The sequence below is a fragment of the Hypanus sabinus genome, chromosome 21, assembly GCF_030144855.1.
Source record: "Hypanus sabinus isolate sHypSab1 chromosome 21, sHypSab1.hap1, whole genome shotgun sequence".
Classification (NCBI taxonomy): Eukaryota; Metazoa; Chordata; class Chondrichthyes; order Myliobatiformes; family Dasyatidae; genus Hypanus; species Hypanus sabinus.
In genome coordinates this window covers 50314144-50327503 of record NC_082726.1, presented here as the reverse complement: position 1 = coordinate 50327503, position 13360 = coordinate 50314144, and the positions used below count along the sequence as shown (strand labels likewise).

Genomic DNA, 13360 nt, shown 5'->3' with positions numbered 1-13360 from the left:
TCTACAATGTTACCTTTGAATTACACATAGTTTTCACACACCTCCTTCTTCACACTCATACTCCAGACATCCAAAATGAATGTTAACCAGCATTGTCTGGTCTGCAAACTCCAGTCCACAGCTCCAGGAAAACTATTGCTCAGGGCTGCATTTTAAATTCAATCTACAATCCACATTCATGTCTGAAGATTGGTTGCTGGTGAAGTTAATATTTTCTGTATAAGGAATATGCCCTTATATTCACCAGCTTAGAAGCACAAACACAATCATTAAATGCAATTCAATATATTTGGTCTGTACAAAGGAACTACAAACAGACCAACTGTAAATCAAATTATCTGAACATTTCACAAATTATCCTGAGACAAAGTCATTCAGGAGGCTGTTGAAAGGCTTGGTTATGTTCAAAGTGCCAGTCAAAGGCTTTGGAAAAATTTTCCTAGACAGAGAATCATTCAGAAGGCTTAATGAAAGTCTGAAAGGCAAAGGTGTTGGAAATTGGAAATAAGACCACAAGATGCTGGGCACTCAGTTCTGATGAAACATTGAAACCTGAGCTGATCTGATCTCTGCACAGATGCTGACTGACAGGCTAATTGTATCCAATATACTCAGCTTTCTTTCCAATGAAAGGTAAGCTTGTTTCATAGAATTACAGAAATGTGCAGAACTGAAACAGCCTCTTTCAGCCCATCTTTGCTATGCCTACCACAACGCCCATCTATGCCAATCCCATTTGCCCACATTGACCCCACATCTCCTATGTTCCATCGAGAATAAAGCCAGCCAATCCAATTGTCCCTTATAACTACAACTATCCATTCCAGGCAGACTGATAAATCTCCTCTGATCTCTCTATTGCTACCACATCCTATCTGCAGTGTGGCAGCCAAAAATATGCATAATCCTTTAGGTGCAGTCTAACTAACGTTTTATACAACAGCATTATTATATTTCAACTCAAATACCTTCGGCCTCAGCCCATGAAGATTAACATACTAGATATCAAAAACCTGATGGTTGAGAGGTAATAACCATTCCTGAACCTGATAGTGTGTGTCTTGAGATCCCTGTACCTTCTTCCTGATGGCAGCAGCAAAAAGAGAGCATGGTTGCATGGTGGGTGTCCTTAATGATGGATGCTGCTTTTTTTCCGATGGCACTCCATGTAGATGTGCTCAGTGGTGGGGAGGGCTTTACCTGTGATGGACAGGGCTATCTCCACTAGTTTTTGTAAGCTTTTCCATACAACGGCTTTAGTGTTTCCATACCAGGCCATGATGTAACCAGTCATTGTACTCTCCACCACACATCAATGGAAATTTGTCAAAGTTTTAGATGACATGCTAAATATTCAAAAACTTCTAAGAAAGTAGAGGCACTCTTCATAATGGCACTTACATGCTGGACCTAGGTCAGATCCTCTGGAATGATAACAATAAGAAATTTAAAGTTGCTGAATCTCTCCACTTCTGATCTGCCGATGAGGACTGCCTCATCGAGTCATACAGTCAAGGAAGCCATGATGCCACCAGTCAATATATGCTCTTCACCACACATCTATAGAAGTTTGACAAAGTTTTAGATGTTGTGCCAAATCTTTGGAAACTTTTAAAGAAGTAGAGGTGTTGTGCTTTCTTTGTAATTGTACTTAAATGCTGGGCCCAGGACAGATCCTCGGAAATGATATCACTGAGGAATTTAAGGTTGTTGACCCTCTCCTTCTCTGATCCTTTAATGAAGTCTTGATCATGGAACTCTGTTTCCACCACCTTCCCCCCACCCCACCCCCGAGCCAATAATCAGATCCTTGGTCTTGTCAACATTTAGTGAAGGGTTGTTGTTGTGGAACCACCCAGATTTTCAGACTCCCTCCAAAATGTTGATTCATCACCACCTTTGATTCGGCTAATAGCAGTGGAGTTGTCAGCAAACTTAAATATAGCACTGGAGCTGTGCTTAGCCTAAGTATAAAGTGAGTAGAGCAGGGGGCTAAGCACACAATTCTGTGGTGCACCTGTACTGGTAAAGATCATGGAGGAGATGTTGTTGCCAACCTAAACTGACTGGAGCCTGAAAGTGAGGAAATTGAGGATGCAGTTACACAAGGAGATACTGAGGCCAAGGCCTTGAAGCCTATTGTTCAGTCTTGAGGGGATGATCGTACTGAATGCCAAGCTGCAATCGATAAAGAGCATCGTAATGCATGCATCTTTACTGTCTAATTGTTCCAGGGTTGATTGAAGAACCGATGAATTGGTACCTGCTGTGGACCTGTTGTTCCGGTAGGCAAATTGAAGACCTCTCAAACGCAGGACCAGCCAGAAGGATGGCTCTTTCAGATCAAGGAGATTCTTATGAGGTCTGGAGTATTCAGTGAGAAGACACGGTTACTTAGGAGACTGAGTCAATTCAGAGGGAGTGTTGATCAAGGGGTCAGTTTTGACCAATGGAATGACAAGGACTCTTTTTTTTTGAAGGAACCATCATTGCATTAAAAGTGAGATGTTTTACAATGCAGCACATTCCGCAGAGTCATCCCACTCATTACCTTCTCGAAATATTCAGCAATTGAGTGGATTTACAAAGAAGTTACTTGAAGTGAAGTCCTCTATTGGAATAGTGAACATAAAAATTCTTCATTAAAGGAATCCATTTGCTAATATTCTGAAGCGTAAGGCCAAAGGTTTTCTTGCGGATTGAAAGACTGTTCACCTTGGGAAACTGTTGTACCATAAGGTTTATGACTATTGACAGCGGATGTCCAAATGATATGTATGGAATGAGCCAACTGCCTCAGAGTAAAATATTCAGTTCTTTTGTTCAAGGGGCAAGCAGTGTTATTTATTTATTAATGCTCCCCCTTCCCGAATTGACTGGCCTTCTAGAACACGGTGGAGAGCGCACATTGGTGAATCTGAAGTCAGGATTGAAGGGAGCAGGGAAATAAGGAAAGAAAAGAATGGAACTAATGGGTTAGCTCTCCTGGCAGACAGTATAGACTCATAGGCTGAATAGCCTTCAGCTGTGTCATTACAGAGAAATAAGACAAGACACACAGCCTAGACAGATTGTCTTTCCTTAGGGGTCTTAATGAAATGGACAAGTTTTTAGAACTATCCAATAGTTTTATGGGTACTATAATTGATGCTAACTTTTTCTTTCAGATTTAGAATTAATTCTTTCTCAAAAATTATACCAAGTCCTTTGTTAAATGAGCATGTATGAAGATCTTAAGAAACATTTTAAAGCTATCAACATTCATAGTCATGTTAATAATTGTGCAAAACAGTGTAAAGCTTAAGAATAATGTGCAGAGACCTGTGATATTTTTCTCCTTATTGTTACGTGTTCTTGGCTCAGAGAAAAGGTGGTGATATGCCCTTGTGTGATTTGGCACCTGATACTTCTGAGTGTGTTAGCTGTTAATGCAAACGATGCATTTCACTGTACGTTTTGATGTAGTGTGATAAATACACTCACTGGCTACTTTATTAAGTACCCTTTGCACTTGCTTGTTAATGTAAATATCAAATCAGCCAATCATATAGCAGCAACTCAATGCAAAAAAGCAAGCAGCCAAGGTCAAGAGGTTCAGTTGTTGTTCAAACTAAACATCAGAATGGGGAAGAAATATAATCGGAGTGACTTTGATCTCAGTACTAATCAACAAGCTCCAAAACTTGGACCTCTGTACCTCCCTCTGCAACTGAATCCTTGACTTCCTCATCGGGAGACCAGTCAGTGCAGATCGGAAATAACATCTCCTCCTCACTGATAATCTGTCACAACCACGGATGCGGCAGCACAGTAGATACGGCAATTGTGCTTGTGAGTATGCATGTGTCAGCTAATCATTATTTCATTGTGGTATTACTTAACTCCATTCTTTTCATCGTAGTGCTTGTCAAGACTTGGACACAGCACAGCAATGCTTCGCTGCCTGTTTGCATTCAGCCTTGCCTGAGAATTTGAACTGTCGAGTCAACTGACTCTGAAGACTTCATTTTAAATTTAGTTGTTCTTTCCAGCTGCAGTGCAGGTTTTTTTTTCCATTTGAGAGTTTTAGCTAACGGCACTGTTTGGCCTAGTGTTTATTGTTTTCTTTTCCCTTTAACACTGTTTGTATTAAAGCCTGTGATCTATCAACCCGCTTCAGTGTCTCTCACTCCGCACTTGGTCCATATCCGAACTGGGTGACACAATTAACACTGGTGCACCTCAAAGATGCATGCTTGTCCCACTGCTCTATTCTCTGTACACCAATGATTGTGTTGCTAGGCACAGCTCAAACACTATCTATAAGTTTGCTGATGACACAACTATTGTTGGCAGACTTTCAGATGGTGATGAGGGGGCATAGAGGAGTGAGATAGATGAGCTGGTTGAGCAATATTGTAACAGCAACCTTGTGGACTTCAGGAAGGGGAAGTTGAGGGAATACACACCAGTCCTCATGGAGAGATCAACAGTGGAAAGGGGTGGGCAATTTCAAGTTCCTGAGTGTCAATATCTTTGAAGATCTATATTGGACCTAATATATTGATGCAATTACAAGAAAGCATGACAGTGGTTATATTTCATTAGGAGTTTGAGGAGACTTGGTATGTCACCAAAGATTCTCACAAATTTCCACAGATGTACCATGGTGAACATTTTAATTGGTTGCATCACTGTCAGGTATGGTGAGGGGGAAGGGGTGCTGCACTGCTCCAAATCTGCAAAATATTGCAAACTCAGCTAGATCCATTATGGGCACCAGCCTCCTCAGCATCAAAGACATTCTCAAAAGCCAATGACTCAAAAAGACCCCCATCACCTGGGACATGCCTTTTCTTACTGCTACCATGGAGGAGGTACAGCAACCTAAAAATGCACACTCAATGTTTTAGGAACAGATTCTTCCCCTCTGCCATCAGCCTTCTAAATGGACAATGAACTCATGTACAATAACCTACTTCATTTTTTTTTCTTACTTTGCTCTCTCTTTGCACTACTTATTTTATTTGATTTTATATATACTGCATGCATATTTCTTATTGTAATTTATAGTTTTTTCCATCATTTTATATTGCACTGTACTGCCGCAAAACAACAAATTTCACGGTATATGCCAGTGATACTAAACCTGATTCTGATTCTGAATGATTGTTGGTGCCAAATGGGGTGGTTTAAGTATCTCAGAAACTGCTGAACTCCTGGAATTTTCATGAACAACAGTCCCTAGAGTTTACAGAGAATGGTGCAAAAAAAAAAACACATCTAGTGAGCGGCAGTTCTGTGGGCAAAAGCACCTTGTTAATGAGAGACATCAGAGGACAATGGCCAGACTGGTTCAAGCTGACAGGAAAGTGAGAGTAACACAAAAAAATGTGTGTTACAACAACGATGTGTAGAAGAACATCTCTGAATGCACAGTGTGTTGAACTTCGAAGTGGACTGGCTACAGCAGCAGAAGACCACGGACAGACACTCACGGTCACGGTCACTGCATTAGATACAGTGGGTATCTGCATTATATGCAATACAGTCTGCTATATCCATGCATTACAACAGTGGTCTGCAGAAGACCATCTCTGAAAGCCTAACCTTGAAGTGGATAGGTTACAGCAGTAGAAGACCACAAACATAGAGAAACACACTCCTTGGCCACTGAGTGTTAATCTGTTTCTGAATCTGTTCTCTGATTCCTCTTTGTGAACATGGATAAAATCTGGACTTCCTCAGTCATGAAGTTGAGGGACTGTTGCCATGTCACAATAATCTAATTCTGATGAAATATGAAGCCTGAAAAACAAGGGATTCTCCGATGTCTTGCCATACATTTATTCTCTTCAAGGCCCAACTTCTCCTCCCAGAAAAGAGTTTGATATTTCACTACTGCTTTTAGGATCCTGCCAGCAACAACTGGCCTTTGTTTTTCAATTACACTTTAAGCCATCATACTTCAAAGTAATTGACTGCATATGAAGCACTGGGGAAAATAAGCGTTGAAAGATGTGATGAGGTGCTCTATAAATGTATGTCTACTTGTTCTGGACTGCGTTTAACTTGAGTCAGTTCTCATTAGCTCCGTACGGTGATCTCCACCATCCCAAGTTAAATCAAATATTGTAGTGCTGGTTAAGCTCCACCTACAATGTATTTCATTATTTTTATTGGTCTGTGAAGTGGATAATAATTCTCTGCAGTTACTGTTTCAATCTTTTAAAGTACTTTATTGATGAACAACTACAATCGCACTCGAACAGAACCCTGATTGTCCTTCATTTGGTTATCTAATATTCTGGCGTCATATTCTACTGCACATTAGCTGCTCTAATTTGAATTTCACAATCCGTCTAGTCCAGCTTGCCTGGGCCTATCAATGTCACTGGGCATGAAACAATGCAGTGAGGAATTCTTCACTAACTCAGGATTTGCCAAAAACAATCTTGTCCTTCATCCAGACCATGCTACTTCCGTGCGGACAGTTATTCAAGGTGAACAGAGGTCCAGAGTTACCTAGTAGTTTCTTACAAGGATCACTAGCATTAGTGAATTCCAGATGTGCAACTTCTGATTGACGGCAAAAGATATTGCAGGAAATTATTATTATGCACAAGCTGTATGAGAGCAAGACATAGGCTCCGAGGCACTGGTTAACAGTCATTTTCTTTTCAAACCGTTTGTACTTTTTAGCTTAGCTCATGATACAGAGCATTCATCTGACTTAGAATATACGGAATTCAAGTTCCATAGCTGTACAAGCATAGAAAGAGGCCATTCAGCTGAACTTGTTTGTGCTGTCAAAAGTTATAGCAATCATGAAGTAATCCAATTGCCTGACCCTCATTTATTTATGCATTTCTGCTTCTGCTTTTTCACTTAAAGTTTGCAATTCTGCCTCCTCTGCACCAAAACAAAATTGCTAACTATCTGCTTAAAAGAAATCCTTCTAAAGTTTCTCCTAAATTGATTTATTAACAATGGCCCCTCGTCACTGACTGCCAAATCAGAGAAAGTAATCTTCAAACTATTAAAAGTCCACTTTCGCTTCTGCTACGTACAGATAGTGTCTGATTACCAAGTCACTCTGCACAAATGATTTTCCAAACCAGGCACGCTCCTAATGCATCCCAAATTCATGTAATCCATGCTTACACTCCAGTATAACACTGAGTGTTTGGAGATGGGGTATTAAACTGAGGTGCTGCTGAAATATCAGGTAGAATTTGAAGGCTGAGTGGAAATACATGCAGGAATAGTTTACTGGGTATAATTCCTCCATCAAACCACCAATCAACATTATAAAATATCTGAATAACATCTTACTCCATCAATTCTCCTTTCAACCCCTCCTGTCTGAACCAAAGTTAATATAATCATTCTAGTGTTACACATCCAACTCACTAACACTCCGTTAATAACAAACTCCTAGACCACATCTCAACCATTCCCTATTCATCTGCTCATACTGCCACTCGTCCAGGACAAAACAATCTTAGAGTTTCCCTAGTCCTTACCTTCCACTGCACCAGCCTCCACATTCAACAGGTCATCCCCTGCGTTTTCTGTCACCTTCAAAGAGATTCCACCACCACTCACACCTTTCTCTCTCCTCTGCTTTCAATATTTCATAGGGACCTTCCCTTTATGACTCCCTGCTTTACTCTTTTGTTCCCACCAACCACCCCTCTTCTTAGGGCACACTCCCTTGGAACTGCAGGGAACAAAACACTTGCCCTATCCCCTCTTCCCTTGACCAAAAGAGTCCTTCCAGGTGAAACAGGTGACTTGCACTTTTTCCAATCTAGTGTATTGCAAGCGGTGTTCACAATGTGGCCTCCTCAACAATGGAGAGATCAAAACATAAATTGGGTGACACCTTTGCAGAGCTCTTGCATTCAATCCACAAGGGTGATGCTGATCTTCCCATTATTGCCAATTTGATTCCCCATCCCACACTAATCTATTGACCTGTGCCCTCCTGCAATGTTACAATGCAGGCTTGAAGAACTGTACCTTATCATCCATCTGGGCATGTTACAGCCTTCAAGAGTCAATATTGAATTTCACAACTTCAGATAATTTGATTTCTCAGTCCTTATCAGTTAGCCATGTGTAATGTAAGCTCATTTTTTCTCTCTCCACTTTTTTTCTTTCATTTACTCTGAGAGTGAAGGGGGTGAATCATCCCTCAGAAACTGATTAGAAAGCTGAGCCTACTGGGCCTGAACACCTCCCTCTGCAACTGGATCCTAGACTTCCTGACTTGGAGACCTCAGTCAGTCCATATCAGAGGCAGCATCTCCAACACCATCACACTGTGCAAGGGCCCCCCCGCCCCCCCCCCCCAGGGCTGTGTGCTCAGTCCACTGCTGTTCACTCTGCTGACCCATGACTGTGCTGCAACACACAGCTGGAACCACATCATCAAGTTCGCCGATGACATGACCGTGGTGGGTCTCATCAGCGAGAACGATGAGTCAGCATACAGAGAGGAGGTACAGCAGCTAATGGACTGGTGCAAAGCCAACAACCTGTCTTTGAATGTGAACAAAACAGAAAAGATGGTTGTTGACTTCAGGGGGGCACGGAGCGACCACTCCCCGCTGAACATCGACGGCTCCTTGGTAGAGATCGTTAAGAGCACCAAATTTCTTGGGGTTCACCTAGCGGAGAATCTCACCTGGTCCCTAAACACCAGCTCCATAGCAAAGAAAGCCCAGCAGCGTCTCTACTTTCTGCAAAGGCTGAGGAAAGTCCATCTCCCACCCCCCCCCATCCTCATCACATTCTACAGGGGTTGTATTGAGAGCATCCTGAGCAGCTGCATCACTGCCTGGTTCGGAAATTGCACCATCTTGGATCGCAAGACCCTGCAGTGGATAATGAGGTCACCTGAGAAGATCATCGGGGTCTCTCTTCCCACCACTACAGACATTTACACTACGTGCTGCATCCGCAAAGCAAACAGCATTATGAAGGACCCCACGCACCCCTCATACAAACTCTTCTCCTTCCTGCCATCTGGGAAAAGGCACCGAAGCATTTGGGCTCTCACGACCAGACTACGTAACAGTTTCTTCCCCCAAGCTATCAGACTCCTCAATACCCAGAGCCTGGACTGACACCAATTTACTGCCCCCTACTGTACCTATAGTCTTACTTATTATTTATTGTAATGCTTGCACTGTTTTGTGTACTTTATGCAGTCCTGGGTAGGTCTGTAGTCTAGAGTAGATTTTTTCTGTGTTGTTTTTATGTAGTTCAGTGTTAGTTTTTGTACTGTTACATGTAGCACCATGGTCCTGAAAAACGCAGTCTCATTTTTACTGTGTACTGCACTGGCAGTTATGGTCGAAATGACAATAAAAAGTGACTTGACTTGACTTGCATGCCCAGCCTGACCAAACTGGCTTCCAGTTAACATGGCATCAAGCTGCATTCTTCTTCTTCTTCGAAGTTGTGGCTCAGTTGTATTTTAGGATGGTAAAGATGGTTTTGGGGACAGAGCAAAGAATTAGGGTCAGGTTAGCATTTAGGGACAAAGAGATGGTTTAGGGTGATTGAAGGTTAGGCTGGAGTTCAGGTCAGAGCATTCTATGGGTTGAAGCCCAGTGATCCCCAATTGGGTCGGCAAGCACCTGGTGATTCACCCCCAGGTAACCAAGTTGCTCCCCCCCCCCCAACCCTGGTCAGCATGTCCCAGGATCAGAGGTACACACAGGCAGAAGGCATAAGGGCCAATGGCCCTCTCCCACCCTCATTCCCATATCAGCAAGTTCAAGGCCTGGAGATTGGGATCCATCAACAACGAGCCCTGGGGTTGATACTGAAGATCGAAGTCAAAAGGTCAAAGATTGAAGTGGTCATGTCTGGAAGTCAAGGCCCAATGGCCAAAGCCCTGGGTCTGTGATTCCACTGGGGGAGCCGGAGCCTGATGCCTGTGCGTTCTCAGAGTCTCAGAGACAGCCAAACTGTGGTGGAGGCCTGTCTGCATGAGTGAGTGGGTGGGAGGGAGGAAAGGGGCTTGATTTTCTGTTGTTTTGTTGCTGTTGTTGCTTGTGCTGCTCTACTGAACATTGTGGGGATGCTATGTTAGATTCATAATGTGTGGCAATACTTGTAGGTTGCCCCCAGCACGTCCTAAGGTTGTGTTGGTTGTTAACAGAAATGGCACATTTCACTGTTTGTTTCAATATATAAATGAACCTGAGTCTATCAGGCATGCCTTCCCGTTCTGCAATTCACATTCTTGCACTCTGCTACTTATGTTCTATTGTTGATGTTCTCAAATTTTAACTCCTACCATTCACTCATTGACCAGGGAATCATGTTTACAGCTTATCCCCATGGTCATCCCAGTTTTATCCCATTGATATGCCCCCTCTCCCACACACATTCAAGCTTCCTTTGTCAACTTTTCAATTCCGGTGAAGGGTCTCTGATCTGAAACATTGACTCTGCTTCTCTTCCCAAGATTTCTGAGTATTCCTAGCATTTTCTGGTTTGTGTTATTTCTGGCAAGAACTAAGTGGATGAAGAATTCTACATCAAGCTGTGCTATGCCCGATATCTGAGGAGAGTAATGCTAGGCTCAAACTTGCTGGACCAGAATTGTTTTATACAATTGACTGTCGTGTTTGGACAAAGAATAACACTTCAGTCATCATCCAGTGGTGCCATGTTTTTAGGTTTACTGATATTTACATGATGCCAGAAAGAAATCCTCTTTATCTTTCTTTGATTATTGCTGCAAAATTAGCAATGTAGCCTTATCCAGCAGAGGCCTTCCAACACCAGATTCCATGAACATTAACTTCTCTATCTTCTGTTAATGCCCCTCCTCCCCTTCTTACCCCATCCCTGACATATTTAGTTGTTTGCCTGTTCTCCATCTCCCTCTGGTGCTGCCCCCCTTTCTTTCTCCTGAGGCTTCCCGTCCCATGATCCTTTCCCTTCTCCAGCTCTGTATCACGTTCACCAATCACCTTTCCAGCTCTTAGCTTCATCCCACCCCCTCCGGTCTTCTCCTATCATTTCGCATTTCCCCCTCCCCCCACTACTTTCAAATCTCTTACTATCTTTCCTTTCAGTTAGTCCTGACGAAGGGTCTCGGCCCAAAACTTCGACAGCGCTTCTCCCTATAGATGCTGCCTGGCCTGCTGTGTTCCACCAGCATTTTGTGTGTTGTTGTTTGAATTTTCAGCATTTACAGATTTCTTCGTGTTTCCAGCTGAAGATGATTCTCCATCTTGTTACTTCCTACCACTAGAGTTAGCTTTCTCTAAAGCAGTTATCTGCCATCTTTTTTGTCAAAATGACCCAGCTGTCAGCTAGTCCTTCTGAAACAGTATCTAATGTAATACAAACATCAATCGTGGTAGATTTTTGTTTTGAACTATTCTATTGAAGACCAGATCCTTCCCTATTTAGGTAATGCATAAATGTATAGCAAAAACATCAACGGCCAATTAGTGAGCATTCTTGGTATAAATTGTGTTCATTTTCATTATTGCTTACCAAGGCATCACAAGGTCAGCTACAGTCAATCCTGCAAAACATGAAATTAGATCTTATATGAAAGATTTCATGCAAGGTTGCAGATATGTATTTAATTCTGCAGCAGAATATTTTTAGAATTCCAAAGTATTTACTAGGATCATAAATATGTAGAAATCTTTATTCCATATTACATTTCAAAATCCGTAACAGTGTAAGATATAGGAGCAGAATTAGGTCATTCCCTCTTAGCCCTTCACTAATCCACCCACTAAATCTCTCCTGGGTACCTGGCAAAACTGAAAGCTTGCTGAAAATATCCATGGCTGTCGTCATCCATCGTCATTACTGTCATCACCTAATTCTTCATCTTTGACATCAGTTTTCCTTCCATCTCTTCTCCTGACTAGGAGCATCTTGGCCACCATGAAGTGACTAAGAATAGTAACTGACAGAAGCAGAACCATTCTGCTCTTACTCCACATCAATCACACTTTTATTTCAATGTCCATTTTATCCTCAAGTCGTGTAAGCCTCACTTCCATCTTCCACTACCACAATCCCCGTCCTCAAAAGGTAATTTATTAAGTTTCCTGATGGTACTGTGGATGGTTCTGCAAAATGATGCTTCCTTCAAAATTGACTTGAGGTTTAAAACCCTCAGGGATATGTCAATCAATAACACCAGGGATTCAAGTTGCAGACTTTGGGGAATATTAATTCTCAAATAATTTTTGATTTATTGCTTTCATAAAAGAATTAATTTAAATTAATGGGTAAGGATCTATACTTTCAGTTGCACATTCAATTTGCTCTACATTAGACTTTGGAAAGAATCTGGTCCTATATGCTGATATTCTGTAGCATCTGGTCTTTATTTGAAGAATTTTATAAAACCTGACTATCTTCAAGCCTTACACCATCACCGCCCCTGTTGTAAAATAATTAGCTGTGGTAACAGGAGAGGCTGATAGATCTCCTATTCGTCTGAAGTACAGCAATATCAATGCAGCCACAATCCAGTTCACATCTCTGCTGTTAAGAAGGTCATGTGGTAGCTGCAAACATTCCAGTCACTGGCTAAGCAACAATACCTGCAGCTCTTTGTTTGCCTCTCTTGATGCCCCAAATAGCCAGTGTTCATTCTGAGTGATGTTTGTGAGCTATAATGAGAAGCAAGCCCTGCTTCTGCTTTCTGCATTTAATTCAGGTCTCAGCTCTGAATGTCCATTCTCTGATTCTTGTGTCTCCAGCTCTTTCTGCTCCGTTAGTTCCCTCCAAAGAGTATGCCAGTCAAAAGGGTTTTACAAACATAATCTTGAACAGTTATATGTTAGATTGTCAATGTAGGTGTGAAACATCAAGGAAAATATGTAAAACCTAATTCGAGGAAAATCAGAATTTCATACATCCTCTGTAAGTCCCCTGTCTCAAACCTAGCAATTGACTTGAAAGTATAAGTTAGTAGTTATCCTGACTACTAAATCATGGAGTTCCGTCTGGATAATACAGTGCAAAATATTCATTATATATTGTGTTCTGTGTCTGGTAATGCAAACAAAAAGTAATTTCTATTACAATACCATTCCATGGGGCATGTTCAAAGAACCAATAGCTGCCTCCTCCGTAGTTGACAAAGACCATGATTGTTAGTGCCAAACTGTAAACACAAAGAGAGGGAGATATGTTTACTAACAGCATTTATAACAAGTCCATTCACTTAATCCATATTCCCAAACTGAGGGTCCACCAACATGTAACCTATCTGCCAATTGCTATTATACTCAACTCTGGAAAAGAGAGCTGTTGGCTCACAATCATTTTCCGGTTACAACATTGTAGTGAACTACATATACCTGTCTGGACATGCCCC

The 13360-nt window shown here is 41.8% G+C and overlaps 1 protein-coding gene across 1 annotated transcript in view; it reads right to left on the bottom strand.

Annotated features, from left to right (window-relative positions):
* si:dkey-192p21.6 (uncharacterized protein LOC565246 homolog) overlaps positions 1-13360 on the bottom strand; it is a 342161-nt gene that overhangs the window by 87655 nt on the left and 241146 nt on the right. Inside the window, exons 7-8 of the mRNA XM_059946951.1 lie at positions 13071-13147; positions 11509-11539 (exon numbers count right to left, since the gene is read on the bottom strand). Coding sequence (XP_059802934.1) covers positions 11509-11539; positions 13071-13147 — 108 coding nt within the window. The remainder of the gene's footprint in view (positions 1-11508; positions 11540-13070; positions 13148-13360) is intronic.